This window comes from Zootermopsis nevadensis, unplaced genomic scaffold (genome assembly GCF_977971745.1).
Source record: "Zootermopsis nevadensis isolate Lab colony 2312 unplaced genomic scaffold, Znev_1.0 Znev_ptg000025l, whole genome shotgun sequence".
Lineage (NCBI taxonomy): Eukaryota > Metazoa > Arthropoda > Insecta > Blattodea > Termopsidae > Zootermopsis > Zootermopsis nevadensis.
In genome coordinates, this window is record NW_028259157.1 from 10,457,952 (window position 1) to 10,480,407 (window position 22,456).

Genomic DNA, 22,456 nt, shown 5'->3' on the forward strand with positions numbered 1-22,456 from the left:
GAAGAACCACCACACGAAAATAACATTCGCCGTTGGGACAAACAACTCAGAGAAACGGGCAGCCTACTGAAGCAGTCACGTCCAGGACGACCATCAGTGTCTGACGATACCATTGAAGCTGTGTGGGCAAGTTATCTGTGTAGCCCGAAGAAATCAGTGCGGAAGTGTTCTGTAGAGTTAGGCGTTTCAAAAACAACTGTTCACAACGTTTTAAAGAAACGACTACGCTTTACTGGTACAGCTTCCAAAAATTCCCAACCAAAACATATTCACCCCAGAAATGGTAACTGCCATGTTTGTCAAAACATTGGATAACTTTCAACATATGACGCATCTCATCCCTGAAAGCCAAAGGCATACATTTCTCTTTTTTGGTTTTAATAGAAACATTCAGATTCAGAAATGACAGAGAAATGGTTCATGTTACGATTTGAAAATATGCACTTACTGGTCTTGATATGATAAATTGTGCAGCTGTTTTCCAGTTGTGGTAGGTGGAATAACAGAATGAAACAGATAATATTTCATTTTTGAGAAATGTATTTTACAAATTTAATCTGTTTTACAGAGGTTAAGGACTATTTTCAAATGTACACATATAGAATACAGGACTTGAAAGCTACAAAATCATACAGATTGTTACTTCTACTGACATAAACTGTCAGTTGGTTTTTACTTTAGACACACAATCTTTTTTGAAATATTTTTATTCTTCTATTCTAATTTTACAATGTGTTTTTATGTCATACATCATTGTTCATAACTGACTAATAAAACATATTGGAAATAATGCTCTGCACTAAACATCTTTTCAAAACCAACCATTTTAAAACATTTGTTTTTATTTAACCAAGCATTATTATTTGGTATATACACAATGTTTCCATGATTAATGCACAAACATCTCAATTTTTGGGAAAAAGGAGGCACAGACGGTAAAAAAGCCCATAACTGCTTCAACAACAGTGATATACAAATTTAACAAAACTGTAAAAGTAGTAATGTACATGTTATGTGTATAGTGTTTCCATGTTACAACTCCTTATTTTTTCTCCTATATAGAAACCCAGTATACCTGTACACATATATAGGTTTCTTAATGTTGTTGATGTCTTCAGATTCTCATTTTCCATTTTCTCTATCCATCCACTGTCCTTCTTCCACTCCTCTTTCTGCCATTGTGTCCTGGATTCTTTTCATATATCTAATTCTCAGTTTGAGGTCATTTGGATGAAACATTCTTTCTAAGTTTTAAACATGTAACAGTTGTAAATGTATGGAAAAGTATTAAATTTAGTAATAATTTGATATTAGTTTCTCTGATGAGATGAGTAAGGAGAGCAAAACACATCTGAGTAACAGCAGTGGCCTTGTGGATGTGTGATGTTACTGATGCTCTCCATCAAGAGCTTCGAGATATTTGTCTTCGATGAACATTGGTACCAACCGATGCCTACAGAAGATAAAATAAATTACATATTATACTAAAATGTATATAGATTTTTCAGTTATACAATTTTTTTTTATTTATTTATTTAAAAAAATCTAACTTTAATTTTGTTAATGTGGTGCACTTACCTGGCAACCCATAAAATAAATAAGCTCATAAAATGTTGTGTTATAACTGAAATCCTATGGTTCTAAGAAGAAAGAAGGTTGCCTCCACTCTGATTGCCAAAACACTAACAATCTGACTTTTAAATTTTTTGTGCTGTTATTTATTATGACACCCATGCAAGCCAATACAAAGATTAGAACAAACATAAATTCCCTACTCCTTTTTTTTGTTTACAAAGATTATGATATGTGATGTTTGAGAGATGATTACATAATTCAATACAAATCCCATTTGATGAAACATTTCTTTGACAGATAAATAATCCAAATCACACTGAAGATTGAATTTGCGCACAACACAACAGGAACAACTAAAGGACTCTTTTAATTATTTTAGTCTAGAGAACTACATAATTTATTACAATTCTCACCTTACTGGTAAAAGGAATAGTATGATGAATGGGAATATCATCTTGAGATACACCAATGGAGCATAACCAAATACACACATCACAATCAACTGAAATACTTGGCATGCTGTAAATGCATGTATTTTTCTCTGTGGTACTCTGCGAATATAATGGTTTGGAGGATATGCAGCCTTAAAAGAAGAGAAAAATAAATATTTTACATGAAGCTATAGTGTAATGCCAAATGACACACAATAAGGTTATTGTAAGTAGAATATGTTGGAAATTTTAGGAAAAACTTTATCATATTTTATCTACTATGCTGATATATTTCTGAGTAGACTAAGAAGCCCACAGAATCCCTTCTGCCAGTTGAGGTATTCTCAGTCAGAGAATTATTCAAACAATGCATATATATGTAACTAGCATTTAAATGGCACACACACAAGTTATTTTAATGAAGTCCCTGAAGATGAGGCAGTAAACTTCCCCTAACAAAAACTAAATTGAAATTTTCAACATTAAACTATATCCAGAAAGGAGATTCTACAAGGAATACGAGTCTCTGTGAGAATCTCAAGTCTCATCTTATCTGGTTGGATGCTAATGATCAGGAACTTACATCACTATTCACCTTATCAAATGATTAAATTTTCATCCACATGCTTTAGAGCGATGTATAAACTTCACAGTATTAGTGGTGAAGTCAGCAGCAGAATTCAGTTTAATATCCATATTATCCTATTTACAGATAAATCACGTCTGATATGCCATTCTACTTAACTAAAAATCCTATTGCTACAAGAAGCATATTTTAGCTGTCCTAATAATGTCACATATCTCCAATGATATAGTCAACCCAGGATCCCTTCAACATGATAATGTAAGAATGTGATAAAACACCAATCAATAAGAACCTAGACTTTCAAAATACTGCAAAAAACTTATTACGACAACAACAAATTCTATAAAAGTGCAACAAGAAAGCTTCATTCTACCTTGAAGATTAAAAACATGAAGGGATTTTAATTTATAGATAGCTTGAAAATTTTAATATTTTAAACAACATGTTATGAAACAGCCATATAACTTATAATTTCTCATTTTAGGATATGCTTTTAAACCCAGGAGAAAATATTTCTATTCTAGGTCAGACTTCCAATGCATCCAGGTACATACCTATTATGAATAATTTTAAAGCAATCACATGAATCCAGGTGAATTTTATCTATTTCAACTATGTATACAAGTGAGCAGTCATATCTGTTAGCTTTGAACACTTAAAGAGAACCACCTGAAGATGACCATTTAAGGTCAAAACATGTAGTGGATCTTATAAACATTGAGACTATAATTAAAAATTCTGCAGGCAGACTGACAACTTAACAGTTCACAGTACTATTTTGTAATTTACCTGTTCCATGAAGAGAAGTGTTATTCTATCAAACATTTGGTTGCCATTTAGAGCTGTGACTGCCATGTAAAGAAATAAACCATCCAGAACTGCTGTTGGTATGTAAGCCAATGGATATGGAAGTAAGAACACAGACAGACCAATAAGGATGTGTGAAAACAGCCCAGTCAGTCGTGTCTCTCTCACTTTCACAATTCTGTAAGAAATGAAACAGAATAAATTGTAACAGAGTCTAAGGTAACAATAAAATACCAGTAATTATTAAAAATAATGAAGATAAAAGTCTTATCTTTACCTTTAGTGTACCCTTTCAAATACCAGTGGTGCTAGCTGATGGCCAGCTTTCAAATGGCTCTTTAAACACTAAAAATGTGTAATACCATAAAATACAGTGTACTTATAACAAAAATATTTGACAACCTTACAATCTTCTAGAAACTTATTACGTAGACGTGGCACGCATGTATTTCTTGTAAATAGAAGGAGTTGTTAATAATATCATTACATGACAGGAAAACAATCTGCCAGTACATGACCAGTATATGTTTAGCAAGGTCAAGTGGAACAACAACCTGAAAATCAGCATAGTTGGCGATGATTTTAATTTTTAAATTAAATGTTCATGATAACCTATCAATGTGTTGGAAGTTGCTGGTGCTTACCTTTATTCATGTAATAAACGTTACAGGATGACATGATACAAAAATATTTTAAAGGTGAACTCTTTTCATATGAAAATACATTATTTTGCTGTATATTTATATGGTAACATTTAATTTTAAGAATGGTGCTTGAAAAGTGTCATTTCATTACATGGGAAGAGAAATCATGATAAAACCTGAGACAGTTTATTGTAAATTGGAACTGGTCTGTGAATTTCAAATGGAGGCATTATTTGAGAGACTGTAAATGGGATTGGGGACACAGCAATATCCCATATAAACTTACATTTCATACACATGTCCTTGATCCACACGTTCTTCTACATCAGCAAGACCTCGCACATGAAGGGGAGAATGGGGCAAGGTGGCATGCATCCATGGTAAACCAAAGATGGACAAAGCAGCATTTAGAATTGCCACCACAAACAGATCCAAATGATAAGCTGGTCCCTTCTTAAGCCTGAAAGTATTGTTAAGATGATAGTAAGTATATCTGATATATGCATCCTCTTATAAACACCATGTTTTTGAAAGAATTTTGTAATGAATCACTTGTTGGTTCATAGCATTTAACCACTCAGTAAACTTATTGCATATTTTTTGTTCTCTCATTTGCTCCAGAAGTGTGCAAATCAGAAGAGCTCTTTTGAAGACTGCATAAATAAAAACATATACCTCTACATGAATTAATAAATGGAATGATAAAATCAACACAGACACGCATTCTTCAGTAACTAGGGATGTAATGAAGGGGACAGAAAAAAAGGGAGAGAAAAACAATGGATGGTTGAAAAATTTACCAAATAGTTATATACATAGATACTTGGAAGAAATATGTTCTCTTAAATATTGTTACATACAATTTATAAAGCATTATTTCTTAAAAATATCTGAGAACTGATTACACATTAGTAGACCTGATATTGATAGATTCTAATTTTAAGCACTTACTTGTTACAGGGGTTGTTGACCATGGCACTGGTGATATTTTGATCCATGAAGAAGAGGACAGACAGAGAGAAGCCAAGAACCCCTGAACCAAATATAGTTTTGGCTGACAATGTCTGGAGTTGTGAAATGTTGAACACAGGTCTCTCACTGTATTGAAATCGCTCCACTGTAGCAGAAAAAATTCTAAATTTATTTTCATGACCATGCTAATGAGGCTGTAGTGTAATATATTCATGCATTTTGTTGTGGACATAAGCAAGAGTGTACATGTAATAAACTGTGTCACCATCTGACACAATAAAACAATACAATTTTATAAGAATCTTTGGAGTCAAAGAGCTACATGAGTCTGATAATGTTCAAACATCAAATTTGAGAAACAATGTTGTGTGAACACTTTCCATGGTACTACATATGAGATGCACTGCCATGAAACTGAACTCTACTTACCTCAACATCTTTCATGTATGGCATCAGTGAAAATTAGACTTGTCCTGCGAAGAGAGCTGAAGCGATTCACAGCTCAGCTCCTTCCACAATGACGAAAGCTGATTGTTCACGCCAATACGTCATTAAGTTTCTCTACTTGGATGATAACTTTATCTCCTATGTAGAGAATGAGACATTTGACCCTTTGCAAGACCTAGAAGTCATCCGTCTGTCACATAATGCATTGTTCAGAATTCCTTCAGGAGTTCTTCGGCTACCAAAGATCCGGAAGATATTTTTGGATGGAAACCCATTGATTAATGGAGGTGGTTTTGTAGGTGCTCCTGTCAGTGAGAGTCTGGAGTCACTGACCCTAGCTAATTGAGCTCCGAGAGATTGGGGAGCATCTCCAGAGGAGGAAGTTCTTTCAGATCACAATTAGCTAGGGTCAGTGACTCCAGACTCTCACTGACAGGAGCACCTACAAAACCACCTCCATTAATCAATGGGTTTCCATCCAAAAATATCTTCCGGATCTTTGATAGCCGAAGAACTCCAGAAGGAATTCTGAACAATGCATTATGTGACAGACGGATGACTTCTAGGTCTTGCAAAGGGTCAAATGTCTCATTCTCTACTTACTTCAACATCTTTCATGTATGGCATCAGTGAAAATTAGACTTGTCCTGCGAAGAGAGCTGAAGCGATTCGCAGCTCAGCTCCTTCCACAATGACGAAAGCTGATTGTTCACGCCAATACGTCATTAAGTTTCTCTACTTGGATGATAACTTTATCTCCTATGTAGAGAATGAGACATTTGACCCTTTGCAAGACCTAGAAGTCATCCGTCTGTCACATAATGCATTGTTCAGAATTCCTTCTGGAGTTCTTCGGCTACCGAAGATCCGGAAGATAGTTTTGGATGGAAACCCATTGATTAATGGAGGTGGTTTTGTAGGTGCTCCTGTCAGTGAGAGTCTGGAGTCACTGACCCTAGCTAATTGAGCTCCGAGAGATTGTCAATCGGCTTTTATACAAATGCAACAATGTCTATGCAACAATGCCAATAAACAGACGCAACAATGTAGACACAACAATGCTAAACGCAACAATTCTAAACGCAACAATGCTAAATGCAACAATGCTAAACGCAACAATGTCAATAATAATACAACAATGCATGAATACAACAATGCCATTAAACAGTTCAACAATGCCAACCCCAACACATCACAATATTATTACAATTTTTAAACTAATTTTATAACTGAACATAGAAATACAGTGTGAAATCAATGAAATATGAAGAGAATACCCAGAATATTGGCCACAATTGTATAAATGATAAATAGGGCTCTGTGACTAGTTAGCAAACTACTTACATTCTACATCACTGAAGAAGTAAGATCCAATAAAGCTGACAGTGATAACAGCCATAGGAAGAGAATAGTCAGCCAAAGCTTCTCGCTTACTGGCTTGCAGGTAAGGGCTGAAACATTTACAAAAAACAAAATGTACACCATTCACTCGAAAGCTGCCACTGTTAAAAGTAATACTAATATATCATAGAGTATGCATCTACAGATTCAAGAAACTCCATACTGATTAGAACCTTGAGAGTGGCAACAGACGGTGTCTGTACTAACGTCTTGTTAAAGTTGTAGATTGAGACACTCAGCCATAATGTTCCAAGCATCAGCAATAGAAACAGAATGCTACTTTCTCGGCTGCAAGACATGGACAAAGTTGAAGCAGTGGTATTGAATCTTTCTGTTGATACATTTCCTTTACATGCTGGTGAATAGTAATACTCTTTGAAATCTGGAAAAAGAAAATCATTTATGACTACACCTATAGCTTATGTAGAATAAATTTAAGCAATGGTATGGAGAGACTGATAAATGAAGCTATTGTGAAACATTAATAACTACAATGTTATAGAATTTCAAAATATTATTTTTATTTTGTGTCTTGTATTTCTGAAGTCAATAAGAGACATTTATATATACCTCACTAAGTATGCATAAAACTGAGAAAATATATGGGATATAGAGGAGAGATCTAAGTCAGATAATATCTCATATCTAATGTGATGAACACAGTTCTTGTATGAAGTGAGTATATTTTTAGAAATTTGACAATACATAATTTGACTGAACTTAGGCTGTACATTTGATATTGTTTTTTCATTTAAAGTGTACATTAAGGCTAATCAAATAAAATATTGGTCATTAATCATGAGCAAAATTCTACACTCAAATATAATTACTCTATGTGCCACTTTGGCAAGTAATATAACATTTTAACTTCAGCTAATAACTCAAACATTCTGTGTACTTACTTTTGATTGTATCTCTTGATGCATCTACACAAAAGGCAATTGAAATAAAAAGTGCAAAGATCTCTTCAGTTGACCTTGTAGACCAATGCATAATGCGAGACACATCAAATAATGCATATGTGACCAAAAATAAACTGTTCCATAGCCCAACACAGCAATACATAGCAAAGAAGTCCAAGTCAAAATCTTCACATATAATGTGAATAACTGAAAGAGAAGTATAGAATATCTGTAATTTTACATTTAAATTAAATATATTTTATTTAGTGAGTTTTGCGAATTATGGGATCACAGGTACAAGACCTGTTAATACAAATTGATACATTAGCATGTACCATTCATTTTTATAAATATAAATATACTTGTATATGCAACCTTTGTAGTTAAATTATGAGATACAATAGGTTTAACCTTTCAGACTCTCTAATAAAAACATTTTATATATGTGATTTGATGCATCATGTTGTGGTATATATAAATTTACTAAAAGAATTGTGTATTTTGAGATTAAGCACCTCAGAGTAGGAAGCATAGTTCTGTAGCACATATGAGGTAGCTTAGTAATATGAACATTTGACAGGCACATAAAGTATGTTTTCTCAGGGATATTCTCTCATATTTCTGAAAATTATCTAGAGACAGTAATATTCTGCATGCCTTAACTGCATATAAAAGCTGAGAGGTGTGCATGTTCAGACACGGGCAAGCAGACTCAAACTTATTTGTCTAGTGCCACTCTATTTGCGTCTGTTCTGGAGATCTTTGAAGCTGTCACATCCTGCATAATATGTGACATAAGGTATAATACACACTTACAAATGTGCACATGTGCATACCCAGAATAAACATGAACTCACACATCCTATTGACTTACTCTTTATGTACAATGCAAGAGGTGCTGTAGTAAGTAGGATCAGTAATGGCTGCCCACTGAACACAACATAGAAAATGCCTCCTATAGTCTGACCTGCAATCACCTTCTTCACATCTGAAAATAACATTGGACAATAATGACAAGTTTGGTGAGTCATGTGCACTTTGAGGATTCATGTGATATTAATACTGCTTTTAGTATAGGAAGAAATAAGTATGCTTTGCAAGACTTTCCCTACATGAAGAACTGTAAAATTAAAATTCATAACCGTTATTAACTAATGTAAGATTTTCCTTAAAGTTTAACATATGTATCATTCCACAAAATTCTACAGTTGCATCTGCAGAAATATATTCTTAACTTAAGCGTATTAAATTTCATCTGTAATCTGTTAACCATAAAAATTAAATAACAAACTACAGATTGTTCTGATATAAGACTGAATTCCATGCACAGTACAAATAAAAAATTCTAAAAAAAACAAACAAACAAGTAATCTATTTCATGCTTGCAAAATTGCTTATCCAGTACATCCAAAATATGGGAACTGTAATTTTGTTTATATCCTTTGCACTTTTTTCTCTTATACATCCTTTATTAACCATTAAATACCATCTAAGCTATAGGCTTCCAATTCAACTTCCTTGAAATTTTAAGTCTATTCTTACAAGTTTAGTTTAATCATAAATTGCGCATATCATATTACAATCAACCAATGCCTTGAACACTCAAATTCTGTGTACGGATGTGTAATTTTCAACAATAATTAATTTTAAATACAGGAGTCCCCAAAAGATATATACACATGGTTAATATTCTATAATAATGCCTATACATCTTTTTGGGACATTCTGTATAGGTTACTTCTGAGATCTTCATTGAACATTATTAAGATTGATATTTGTTAAACCAAATATTTTAAAAAAATAGAACAAATTGAAGTTGACAGAAGATGTCTATTTATAGCACTATACTGAAAGAAATGCTGGAATAAAGACAGCATTAACAAATAATATTATGATTTACCAATTTTTCCTTCCGTATTGTGATCATTAAGTACACCAAATGCAATGGCTGGCAAAATACAAGCAAAATAAAGGAACATAGTTGTAGAGATGATCTTGTGAATTGTGCGAGTATCCATAAACCCATCACGGTAGTCAGATATATAGTGAGGAATTCTACGCAGGACATCATCTTGAATTCCTCTTCCAAACTGACACAGTCTTTCCTCCTGTAAAGTAAACATATAAATACATTATACATTAGGAAGCCCATAAACTATTTGTATACTATATAGTTTGTAATTTTGTAAATAGTGTTTTATTTTCTGTATCAATTTGAATACTTAATCCTCATTCTTTGCATTTACCAATTTAGTATTCATTAACTCAGACAAAACACAATATCAGTATGTTTTGTGAACATGATCAATAACAGGAACAAAACATGGCCATAAATTATTTAATTAATTTTGAGAAAGTTGGATGTGCACTGCTGTGGAACGTGCACTTTCATTACAGTCTTATGAGTAGTCATGAATATAAGAAGAAGAAAAGAAACTTACATATTCATAGTCTTGTGTGACACAATTGTTATCAGTATATCTCTTCTCAGCTTCACTTTGTTCATCTGCAAGTTGATGTGTCTGATTGAGAATGAGCTGTTTGAACTCCTCTTCACTGTGAGCTTCTATCAGCTTCTGCCTGAAGTCTATATCTGCCAGTATTGTTGAAAATGTCCTTCCCATTTCCATAGCATTTTTAGTTCCTTTCTGTACATCAGAGACAGAATTGTACAGAGCCATTACAAATAAATGTACAATTTTAACAATTTATTTTTAAGAACCTAATAGTATAAAAACAATACCTCAAAACATATTTAACTTTATAGCTATTGAATATATATACTGTTGATGTTTTTAACAGAATCTAAGCAACACACACACACACAAAAAATCCCATCCCAAACTTTTGTATGGTTACTTTTTCAATCCATGCAGTAACTTCATGAATTCAGTGTTGTGAGCCACGAAGTTGTATTAATAAATGCTCTTTAACATATACCATATATTCCATAGATGTTACATGCAGAAATTTATGAGGCCATGGTTTAACATTTGCATGACCAATCTATTTTCCAGGAAATATTTATGTCCCTTTACATTAATCTTGAATTGTGTCTGATTAAAATGAATAAAATGACTAACTCTCACATCATGGGGCAAAATCTGTATTCAGGAGATGATAGTTGTTCAGCTGATAACAAAACCTTTCATGAAACCCAAAAGTTCATTACCATATTTACAAGAGCTGGCCACAGGGCCCATTTTTAAGTCAGATGAGTCCTGTTGAATTTCACATTCTATTTCTATAAGATCCACTTTATATTATGCTCCCATCTATGCCTATTTCTCCCAAGTGGTCTCTTTCTTCACATTTCTAGACTAAACTTTTTTATGCATTTCTTATCTCCTCGTGCTACTATATGTCCTGTCAGTTTATCCTCCTTGACTTGTCACCCTTGATAAAAAGTACAAATGTGAAGTTCTCTATATAATTGTCCTCAGTTCATAGTAGCAGTAGGCTATTAATAAAATCAAAGGAAATATGGTATAACTTAGTAAGAAGTTTATATTTCACTGAAATGTTAAAAAAAAACCAAACTTGCAACAAAATGAAGACACACTTGTCACTGATTGAGGTATGTTCATATACAAAAATAGTATGGTCAGCAGCGGTGAGATTAAAAGAAACTCAAGAAACTGAGTGATAAAATTGTATATACGTTTAACATTTATAACATTTTGATTTATATATTCCAACAATTACTGATAAATTTGTGAGAGAAGGAGGCCAAAATTATTCTGCAACATGCATATAATGAAATAAAATGGGAAGATCATAATTTATCTCCACAAATGTTGAACAGATTTCAGTGACACTTTCTACTTAGGATTTATAGAATACAAAATTTCCTGTACCGATTTAATTTGGGCCTGTATCAGTCAATATACTATTACTTTACGTGAAGCTCAAATCAAACTTGTTTCCCTGAAAAGTAGAAAAGGCTTATCAAATAATGTGAACACAGATCTAGTCAATGTCTAAAATGTTTGAAGGAAGTTTTTGTTATATTACGTAAAAGTAATGAAATAGGTTCAAGTAAAAAATGTCATTATTATCTAAGAATTTGCCACTTATAGTGCAATTAGGTTTGGAGCAACAGACTACTTACAATTATGTAAAGTGTCTATCTGGAAAATCAAAGTGTAATTTCTATTTTTGTCATGTATTGATTAAAAAAATATTACTTTTACCATGTCTATAGTCCATTCTAACCTTCTGCAGGCATTGCAGATGTACCAGATGTAAGACGTACCTCCTTGCTGGGGCATATCACGAGAACAAAGAGTTTCACTTCGTGGCTTGTACGTCCAAAGTTGGCAGGGTGTTTGAGGCGAGTGATGGCAACTCGTCTGCGTTGCAGTGTTGGTAGATTACAGCTGAGTCAAAGCAATTTATTATTACAAATTACTTGCTACATCATTCACTAAATCATTTATTCACTTTCAAGTGGATTCATCATCTTCCGTGTAACACTTTTTTGTAAGATGAGTTTATAAGGTATAAGGTTGTTTCTAAATATGAGTTCAAGGGTAATGCATTGGGAGGCAAATTTCACATTTTCCAATTTTTTGTCTGTGACAAAAAAGAATTAAAATCTCTATACATATTTTGATATTTTTCATTTTAATTACAAAGGGCCTGGTCCTCTTTTAGCTATGCATTCTTCTGCCTCTAAAGTTGTTGTTACCAAATATATAAAACCTCTCACCAAACAAACAGAAAACAACAAAAATAATATATATAAGTGTATATGATTGTGTGAATTACAGTTCACAGAGAAATGTAACAGATTAATATGGTCTACGTCATTCTTGACGATCTTAGATTGTCAAGAGTGGCACACAGAACATTAAGATTGAAAGCAGCTGTTCTGAAGAAGCAAAGATGTGAACAATACAAAGAAATATGAAAAATATAAGATACAACAGTTTACAGAGGAAAAGTAGCTTGGATTTGTGAGACAACACTATTTCACTGTTTAAATTTCTGTTAAAAGTATTTGAAATGATTATGCTCAGTTACACTCACCCTATCGCAAACTGTTTGAGGAACTTTGCAATTTGTATTTTTCTATTCAATTTTCAGATTTTAGTTAAGTCATTCACTGGATGAAATTTACTGGAAATGTTACCGTATGTGAGGTTCATGTATGTTAAATATTTTTTGTAAATTTCATTGGAGGATGATGTATTCACTTTTCTAATAATTCTTCCTTTAGCTAGGAATCATCTGTACTTCCACCTATCCAACTATTCTACTTTATTACCTTTCTTTACTGTCCCACTCTATCGCTTTCTCTGCATCTCCCTTTGTGCCTTTCATGTCCTTTTCTTGCAGAGACTAACTTTATGAATACAAAGGTCATCGAATATTCAGAAAATGCCAACTTACAGAGCACAAATCCAAGACTGATCATAGTCAAAGTTGGTGCCTCCTTCAGCGCTGCATGCTCCTTGTATAGTGCGTGACATAAGATGTAAGGCTGTAAGAATACAGAATAAAATTTGTAGATTTATTTTTCATCTACGTTCAAACTAAATTTCACATTCTTGCTTTTAATGATTCATTTATATCCATAAAAACAATAATTAAATCCAGATTTTGGGAAATCACCATGTTGTTTTACATTATACAAAAATTACTTTGACACGAGTTTTATATCTTTTGAAGATATATTACAGCACGCAATTTCCGAGCCATGTAATAAGTTATTATTTAAATTTCTGTATATTCTCCACTGATATTCTGAAAGAACACAACATTAAAAAAACCTGGATATGTTGCTTCAATCCCTTTAAGGTATTAACAATTTACAGTCATTCATATACATCATTTAAAAAAAAAATCCATTACCAGATTCACAAAGCTAGGATAATTCAGTAAAATGTTCATGTACAACTAGGTTCGAATCCCAGTAAGGGTAGAATTTACTCTTTACTACCACTGCTGACCACTCACCCCATCTAGTGCCGAGGTCAAGAATGAGTAGGAGCTATACCGACACTCCCCCCAAGTGCCTATATGGCGTGTATATACAGACCAACTGTGGGGTGTACCCAGCCTTCAATCCAATGTGTATCAGGAGTGGTCTGGTTTGGAGTAAAGCAACCAGGGTGCTTAGCTAAGCGATCGCCCGTTTAAAGTCCGTCTGTTTTATGAAGGGACCTTGTCCATGGCTACTCCAAGTGCACTGCAGGTCCCGACATTGAACAGAGTATAGTGCCTGGGTCAAACATTCGTGGAGATTTACCTCTGTCCCCATTAAGTGTTGATAACCTGGAGCTTAGGAAGATGGAATATTGTATACTTCTCAAAGTCTACATATGCCTCACAGCAAGAGCGACGGATTTAAAACTGTAGAAACAAACTTGATGACAGTTTTGAATGAAAAGCAGTGCTGAAAGTCCAGATTGTCAGCAGCAGAACCAGAATAGAGGAACCTGTTTGTTTTCAGAAGGCAGTGCGACAGCAGATGTAAAACCTCCTTCTTTGATTACATTTTATTACAGTCTGCGTAGTAACTCGGTTACAACGTTCATATTTTTTTTTTCGCAAGAGATCTGTTTCACAAACATTTTAACAAAATTAACACAAACGTATGAAACATTCGCACCTGCATTGCTGTTACATCAAAATTACCAAGTTATCGTCTTTATTTTTTATCTGGCTGGTTTTTGTTGTCAGGTACATTAGAACTAGCGAGACTGGGGCCCTACATACGAGGTGCGATCGGAAAGTTTCCAGACTGCGCCTATAAAAAACCCTTACACTTATCTCAGGTATTAAATTCATCCATCACCCTCGAAGTAGTTCCCCTGGGAGTGAACACAACGATCCCAGCGCCGCTGCCAAGCCTGGAAGCATCCCTGGAAATCTTTCTTTGTCAGCCTGTCAAGCACCATCTGCGATTCTGCCTGAATCTCTTCTATCGTCTCAAATCTCCTTCCCTTTAGCTGAATTTTCATCTTTGGGAAGAGGAAGAAGTCACACGGAGCTTAGAAAGGAAGTTGGGGTCGGTTCTTGCAAGATCTTTGAGTTCCTGACAAACGAGAAGTCGATTCTGCTTCTGGTCCTCAGACAGGATGCGTCGCATGTGGAGTTCTTCCTTTAGAATCAGCTGACAGGTCCCATAGCCTATCCCAACAATGTCGCACAAGTCGTTGATGGTACGACGTCGCTCTTCGTGAATGGCCTGCCGAATCTTCGTAACATTTTCGGGCGTTGTGCTCGAAGATGGTCGTCCAGAACGCTCGTCATCATCGACAGAGGTTCGGCCATTTTTAAAACGTGAATGCCACACAAAAGTTTGTGCACGACCCATTGCGGACTCCCCAAATGCTTGCTTTAGCATTTCATAGGTTTCCGTAGCCGTTTTGGCGAGTCGTTGGCAAAATTTGATGCACACGCCATTCCGAAATCGCAGGAGGGTCGGTGTAATGCACTACCAAAACGCCCGTAACTAAGAAACAAATGCTAATTCGATGATGCCGGCTGGCACACTGATTCACTATGAATGTAGGCCGCACCCACTAGCGGCAGAAGCTCGTACTACATCCGGTTCGCCCTCTATTGACACAGTCTTGAAACTTTCCGATCGCACTTCGTATAACACGCGGTTGCACGTCAGGGCTCGGTTTCTGAAGAAGAAGCCTCGCGAATTCCTTTGTCTTCCTTTGCTGTCATGCGATGGTCTGATTCTCCATCCAAGGCGTTTTACTGCCTTCATAATGAGAACGAAATGGTTTTATTTTCTACAAGACAGAAGGAAAAAGGCAGAAACCGATGTAGTCCTAAGAATTATGAGGATGTACGTTATAAATAATTCCAATACGAGATTTTGTTCATATGAACTTTTATAATCAAGCTCACACCCTGCATGGATCGTTATCCGAACACGAAAACGATTAACGAAGACAAGCAAAGACACGACGAAGCCCAGTCAGTCTGTAACCAGAGAAAGTACATGAATCAGTTCGCCACTTTCCCACTGCTGTTTACAAAACTTTTTCTATATTCTTTTTATAGCGTTCGTTATTATCAAATATATTTCTTTAAGCAACAACACTGTTGAAAATGGCTGTCATCTGGTAGTCAGGTTTTACAAGTACTTTCTACCCGCATAATCAGGGCGATGAGGACACCTCTAAAACGTCGGTGAATTTTTACCAGACTACTCGGGGTAATAACCCAGATGACAAGCCATCTTCATACGTGTCGCCATGAGAACCTGAAATCTCACTTTATAAAAATATTTTCAACTTTCACTGGTCATTTTCCGGTTGTTCGTGAACGGCAAACGCCCCTATAAAAACATCGCTTTCCGAGCTGTCTCCATGAACGACGCTATTGATATGGGGAGGGACTGCCTGTAATAAAGTCACTCGCCGTGCTATAGCGACAACTTCTCTGACTCTTCTGCGTGGCAGATAACCTACATTTGCCACTGCAGGCGTAGACAGTATCAACGTCTCGGCTACAGACATTCAGGGCACAGCGAGACGGTATTCTATAAACAAACGGTAAAACACGCTTATATCGGAATTAAATGAAACGGAGAGGAGTCCATTCAAGAAAGATATTTCATTCCCAACACGAAAATACTGCACAGTAGATCTGAAAACTCAATGTACGGTATTTGTAAAATGTCCGTACAAGAATAGCGACGTTGCGAACTTCTGTTATGAAGATATCCGTCTTCTGGGTTGTTGCGCTGTGTAGTCTGGTCGATGTTAACCGACGTTTCAGAGGTCATACTGCCTCCGTCATCGCCCTGATGACGGAGGCAGTATGACCTCTGAAACGTTGGTAAACATCGACCAGACTACACAGCGCAACAGCCCAGAAGACAGAAATCTTCATACTCTGATGACGGAGGCAGTATGACCTCTGAAACGTTGGTAAACATCGACCAGACTACACAGCGCAACAACCCAGAAGACAGAAATCTTCATCGCCCTGATGACGGAGGCAGTATGACCTCTGAAACTTTGGTTAACATCGACCAGACTACACAGCGCAACAACCCAGAAGACAGAAATCTTCATACTCTGATGACGGAGGCAGTATGACCTCCGAAACGTTGGTTAACATCGACCAGACTACACAGCGCAACAACCCAGAAGACAGAAATCTTCATACTCTGATGACGGAGGCAGTATGACCTCCGAAACGTTGGTAAACATCGACCAGACTACACAGCGCAACAACCCAGAAGACAGAAATCTTCATACTCTGATGACGGAGGCAGTATGACCTCTGAAACGTTGGTAAACATCGACCAGACTACACAGCGCAACAGCCCAGAAGACAGAAATCTTCATACTCTGATGACGGAGGCAGTATGACCTCTGAAACGTTGGTAAACATCGACCAGACTACACAGCGCAACAACCCAGAAGACAGAAATCTTCATCGCCCTGATGACGGAGGCAGTATGACCTCTGAAACTTTGGTTAACATCGACCAGACTACACAGCGCAACAACCCAGAAGACAGAAATCTTCATACTCATCGCCCTGATGACGGAGGCAGTATGACCTCCGAAACGTTGGTTAACATCGACCAGACTACACAGCGCAACAGCCCAGAAGACAGAAATCTTCATACTCTGATGACGGAGGCAGTATGACCTCCGAAACGTTGGTAAACATCGACCAGACTACACAGCGCAACAACCCAGAAGACAGAAATCTTCATACTCTGATGACGGAGGCAGTATGACCTCTGAAACGTTGGTTAACATCGACCAGACTACACAGCGCAACAACCCAGAAGACAGAAATCTTCATACTCTGATGACGGAGGCAGTATGACCTCCGAAACGTTGGTTAACATCGACCAGACTACACAGCGCAACAGCCCAGAAGACAGAAATCTTCATACTCTGATGACGGAGGCAGTATGACCTCCGAAACGTTGGTTAACATCGACCAGACTACACAGCGCAACAGCCCAGAAGACAGAAATCTTCATACTCTGATGACGGAGGCAGTATGACCTCTGAAACGTTGGTAAACATCGACCAGACTACACAGCGCAACAACCCAGAAGACAGAAATCTTCATCGCCCTGATGACGGAGGCAGTATGACCTCTGAAACTTTGGTTAACATCGACCAGACTACACAGCGCAACAACCCAGAAGACAGAAATCTTCATACTCATCGCCCTGATGACGGAGGCAGTATGACCTCCGAAACGTTGGTTAACATCGACCAGACTACACAGCGCAACAACCCAGAAGACAGAAATCTTCATACTCTGATGACGGAGGCAGTATGACCTCCGAAACGTTGGTAAACATCGACCAGACTACACAGCGCAACAACCCAGAAGACAGAAATCTTCATACTCTGATGACGGAGGCAGTATGACCTCTGAAACGTTGGTAAACATCGACCAGACTACACAGCGCAACAGCCCAGAAGACAGAAATCTTCATACTCTGATGACGGAGGCAGTATGACCTCTGAAACGTTGGTAAACATCGACCAGACTACACAGCGCAACAACCCAGAAGACAGAAATCTTCATCGCCCTGATGACGGAGGCAGTATGACCTCTGAAACTTTGGTTAACATCGACCAGACTACACGGCGCAACAACCCAGAAGACAAAAATCTTCATACTCATCGCCCTGATGATGGAGGCAGTATGACCTCTGAAACGTTGGTTAACATCGACCAGACTACACAGCGCAACAACCCAGAAGACAGAAATCTTCATACTCTGATGACGGAGGCAGTATGACCTCCGAAACGTTGGTTAACATCGACCAGACTACACAGCGCAACAACCCAGAAGACAGAAATCTTCATACTCTGATGACGGAGGCAGTATGACCTCCGAAACGTTGGTAAACATCGACCAGACTACACAGCGCAACAGCCCAGAAGACAGAAATCTTCATACTCTGATGACGGAGGCAGTATGACCTCTGAAACGTTGGTAAACATCGACCAGACTACACAGCGCAACAACCCAGAAGACAGAAATCTTCATACTCTGATGACGGAGGCAGTATGACCTCTGAAACGTTGGTTAACATCGACCAGACTACACAGCGCAACAACCCAGAAGACAGAAATCTTCATACTCTGATGACGGAGGCAGTATGACCTCTGAAACGTTGGTTAACATCGACCAGACTACACAGCGCAACAACCCAGAAGACAGAAATCTTCATACTCTGATGACGGAGGCAGTATGACCTCTGAAACGTTGGTAAACATCGACCAGACTACACAGCGCAACAACCCAGAAGACAGAAATCTTCATCGCCCTGATGACGGAGGCAGTATGACCTCTGAAACGTTGGTTAACATCGACCAGACTACACAGCGCAACAACCCAGAAGACAGAAATCTTCATACTCTGATGACGGAGGCAGTATGACCTCCGAAACGTTGGTAAACATCGACCAGACTACACAGCGCAACAGCCCAGAAGACAGAAATCTTCATACTCTGATGACGGAGGCAGTATGACCTCTGAAACGTTGGTAAACATCGACCAGACTACACAGCGCAACAACCCAGAAGACAGAAATCTTCATACTCTGATGACGGAGGCAGTATGACCTCCGAAACGTTGGTTAACATCGACCAGACTACACAGCGCAACAACCCAGAAGACAGAAATCTTCATACTCTGATGACGGAGGCAGTATGACCTCTGAAACGTTGGTTAACATCGACCAGACTACACAGCGCAACAACCCAGAAGACAGAAATCTTCATACTCTGATGACGGAGGCAGTATGACCTCTGAAACGTTGGTAAACATCGACCAGACTACACAGCGCAACAACCCAGAAGACAGAAATCTTCATCGCCCTGATGACGGAGGCAGTATGACCTCTGAAACTTTGGTTAACATCGACCAGACTACACAGCGCAACAACCCAGAAGACAGAAATCTTCATACTCTGATGACGGAGGCAGTATGACCTCCGAAACGTTGGTTAACATCGACCAGACTACACAGCGCAACAACCCAGAAGACAGAAATCTTCATACTCTGATGACGGAGGCAGTATGACCTCCGAAACGTTGGTAAACATCGACCAGACTACACAGCGCAACAACCCAGAAGACAGAAATCTTCATACTCTGATGACGGAGGCAGTATGACCTCTGAAACGTTGGTTAACATCGACCAGACTACACAGCGCAACAACCCAGAAGACAGAAATCTTCATACTCTGATGACGAAGGCAGTATGACCTCAGAAACGTTGGTTAACATCGACCAGACTACACAGCGCAACAACCCAGAAGACAGAAATCTTCATACTCTGATGACGGAGGCAGTATGACCTCTGAAACGTTGGTTAACATCGACCAGACTACACAGCGCAACAACCCAGAAGACAGAAATCTTCATACTCTGATGACGGAGGCAGTATGACCTCTGAAACGTTGGTAAACATCGACCAGACTACACAGCGCAACAACCCAGAAGACAGAAATCTTCATCGCCCTGATGACGGAGGCAGTATGACCTCTGAAACTTTGGTTAACATCGACCAGACTACACAGCGCAACAACCCAGAAGACAGAAATCTTCATACTCTGATGACGGAGGCAGTATGACCTCCGAAACGTTGGTTAACATCGACCAGACTACACAGCGCAACAACCCAGAAGACAGAAATCTTCATACTCTGATGACGGAGGCAGTATGACCTCCGAAACGTTGGTAAACATCGACCAGACTACACAGCGCAACAACCCAGAAGACGGAAATCTTCATACTCACTGCTGTGAGAACCTCAAGTCTTACAACTTCTGTTATATCGGATAAATTTAACGTAGTCGGGTGCTATACACACATGTGGGAAGTGCGCAAAAAGATGAATAAACTGTATAATTATTAATTTAGATCTTTTTCTCGGCTTACGATATAGACTGAAGCATACGAAGAAAGTAGGTTATGACATACTTCCTAGAAGTCTTCGTTATTACAGGACAGACATTTACAAAAGATGGTCTGAGAAGATGGTAGACGTAAAGACTCTGTGGAAACAGACAGAATATATTAAATAAGAGAAGCCAGACAGCTTATACTTCAATAAGACATAACAGCAGCGTAGTTTGGGACACGCTGTAGTATCCCAGCAGACTCAAGAAGACTTTTGTCTAGTAGACACAACCAGCAAAATAGTGAAAACAAATTTAATAACTGTTTAAATGTCTTTTATTCGTGATTCGCGACACAAAGTTACGATTTAAATCTTAAATTGTCTAAATGAGAACAAATGCGACTACATTTGTTCGATTCTTACTGTCTCGCTGACAATAAAGTTGTCCCAGTCTGTAATACGCGGTGTAGACTCGTAGATCGATACGCTGAATATATATCGATATCAACTGATTGAGGCTCACCTGAATCGCTTGTGAAGAGGAGGGACTTTGCCTCGGACACTGTGCACTGGGGCTCCTCCGAGTCCAACATCTTGTGGAGCATCAGCTCCACGACACATTCGAGGTTTGTCTCAGTCAGGTCCATGAGCAGAACGGCTTGGTTCAAGAAGTGGGCTATGTCCAGTGTCGCCCTTATTTCAGCGCTAAAATCTTTCATTTGCACTTTCTACGTTAGAGAGAGAGACAGGGAGAGAGAGACTAATTAATTTCTGGAAAAGTTTAAGAACCTCTGCATAATTAATTTTATTGTTAAGTATTTTTATTTATTTATTATTTATTTAGTGTTCTGTCTGACGACAGGTCCATATGAACAGGATCCTTCCATCTTTTTCTCGGACTGGGACCTGTTCATATACGTTCTTGGCAGATGATCCAGAAGTGGTTTGCCATTGCCTTCTTCTGTGTGTGAATGGGATGCCACGGAGAAACCGGGGAAGCCCCCGGAGGAAAACTCCGTGTTGCCTAGACCACGGCCTTGCCCAACACAAGTTATAAATTCGGGCACCGCCGGGAATCGAACCCGAGACCCCAGGATTATAAGGCCAGCGTTCTAACCGCCAGACCACCGTGGCGAACATTGTTAAGTACTCAACATGAAAATGAAACAGCCTCAAATACTTTGAACAAATTTAAAAGAAAACTACTTTTCAACCTGCAATCCAATGCTTGTCTCTTGACAGCTTTATTTATTTATATTAATATCCTGTATCAACTCGAATTCAAACCAGATGCATTATTTATGTGCTAATCCGATTTTGTCTGTTGCCACAGTTTAAAGTTTGTCCAACTCATAGACAAGGAAGGATGTCGTGAAAGATTTACAATTTCAAGCGAATATCAACAGATTTTGGTGAATTTATCTACAATAAATACAATACACTTACTTCATGCTTGGAGTACATGAGGGTAACTTCTTCCCCGTCATCTGAAAGAAACAATAACATTTGCTTCAAGGATCTATTATTATCATCTTCGCTAATGAACTTCGTCTTTTCACAGACATTTTGACAATTCAATCAAGGAACCACATTTATTCCGTTTCTCAAGAAAATCATACAGTGAGATTTCATATTCTCAATTCTTTCTGGGATATTACGCCGTGTAATCTAGTAGGAGTTTAAAGGATATTTCAGAGGAGCTTGCTGCCTCCATCATCCATCATCAACCTCCAGCCTTGGTTTCAACGTAATCACAATTTTGTCAGTCATTGTCAAAAATAGCTACGGGATTCAGATAACGTAAGACGCAATTAATTTACTAATTTAA

General features: G+C 37.6%; 1 protein-coding gene across 3 annotated transcripts in view; it reads right to left on the reverse strand.

The window, feature by feature from the left end:
* Positions 1 to 522: 522 nt before the first annotated feature.
* LOC110833512 (solute carrier family 4 member 11) overlaps positions 523 to 22,456 on the reverse strand; it is a 39,379-nt gene continuing 17,445 nt past the window's right edge. For all 3 annotated transcript variants that reach the window (XM_087355726.1, XM_022071677.2, XM_087355725.1), the window contains exons 2-16: positions 22,075 to 22,115; positions 21,152 to 21,356; positions 13,160 to 13,250; positions 12,021 to 12,144; positions 10,207 to 10,413; positions 9,666 to 9,873; positions 8,640 to 8,753; positions 7,766 to 7,972; positions 7,071 to 7,245; positions 6,807 to 6,913; positions 4,995 to 5,160; positions 4,330 to 4,503; positions 3,382 to 3,577; positions 1,989 to 2,158; positions 523 to 1,453 (exon numbers count right to left, since the gene is read on the reverse strand). In XM_087355726.1, the coding sequence (XP_087211852.1) occupies positions 1,387 to 1,453; positions 1,989 to 2,158; positions 3,382 to 3,577; positions 4,330 to 4,503; positions 4,995 to 5,160; positions 6,807 to 6,913; positions 7,071 to 7,245; positions 7,766 to 7,972; positions 8,640 to 8,753; positions 9,666 to 9,873; positions 10,207 to 10,413; positions 12,021 to 12,144; positions 13,160 to 13,250; positions 21,152 to 21,356; positions 22,075 to 22,092 (2,229 nt within the window). In that variant the 5' untranslated portion in view covers positions 22,093 to 22,115 and the 3' untranslated portion in view covers positions 523 to 1,386. The remainder of the gene's footprint in view (positions 1,454 to 1,988; positions 2,159 to 3,381; positions 3,578 to 4,329; positions 4,504 to 4,994; positions 5,161 to 6,806; positions 6,914 to 7,070; positions 7,246 to 7,765; positions 7,973 to 8,639; positions 8,754 to 9,665; positions 9,874 to 10,206; positions 10,414 to 12,020; positions 12,145 to 13,159; positions 13,251 to 21,151; positions 21,357 to 22,074; positions 22,116 to 22,456) is intronic.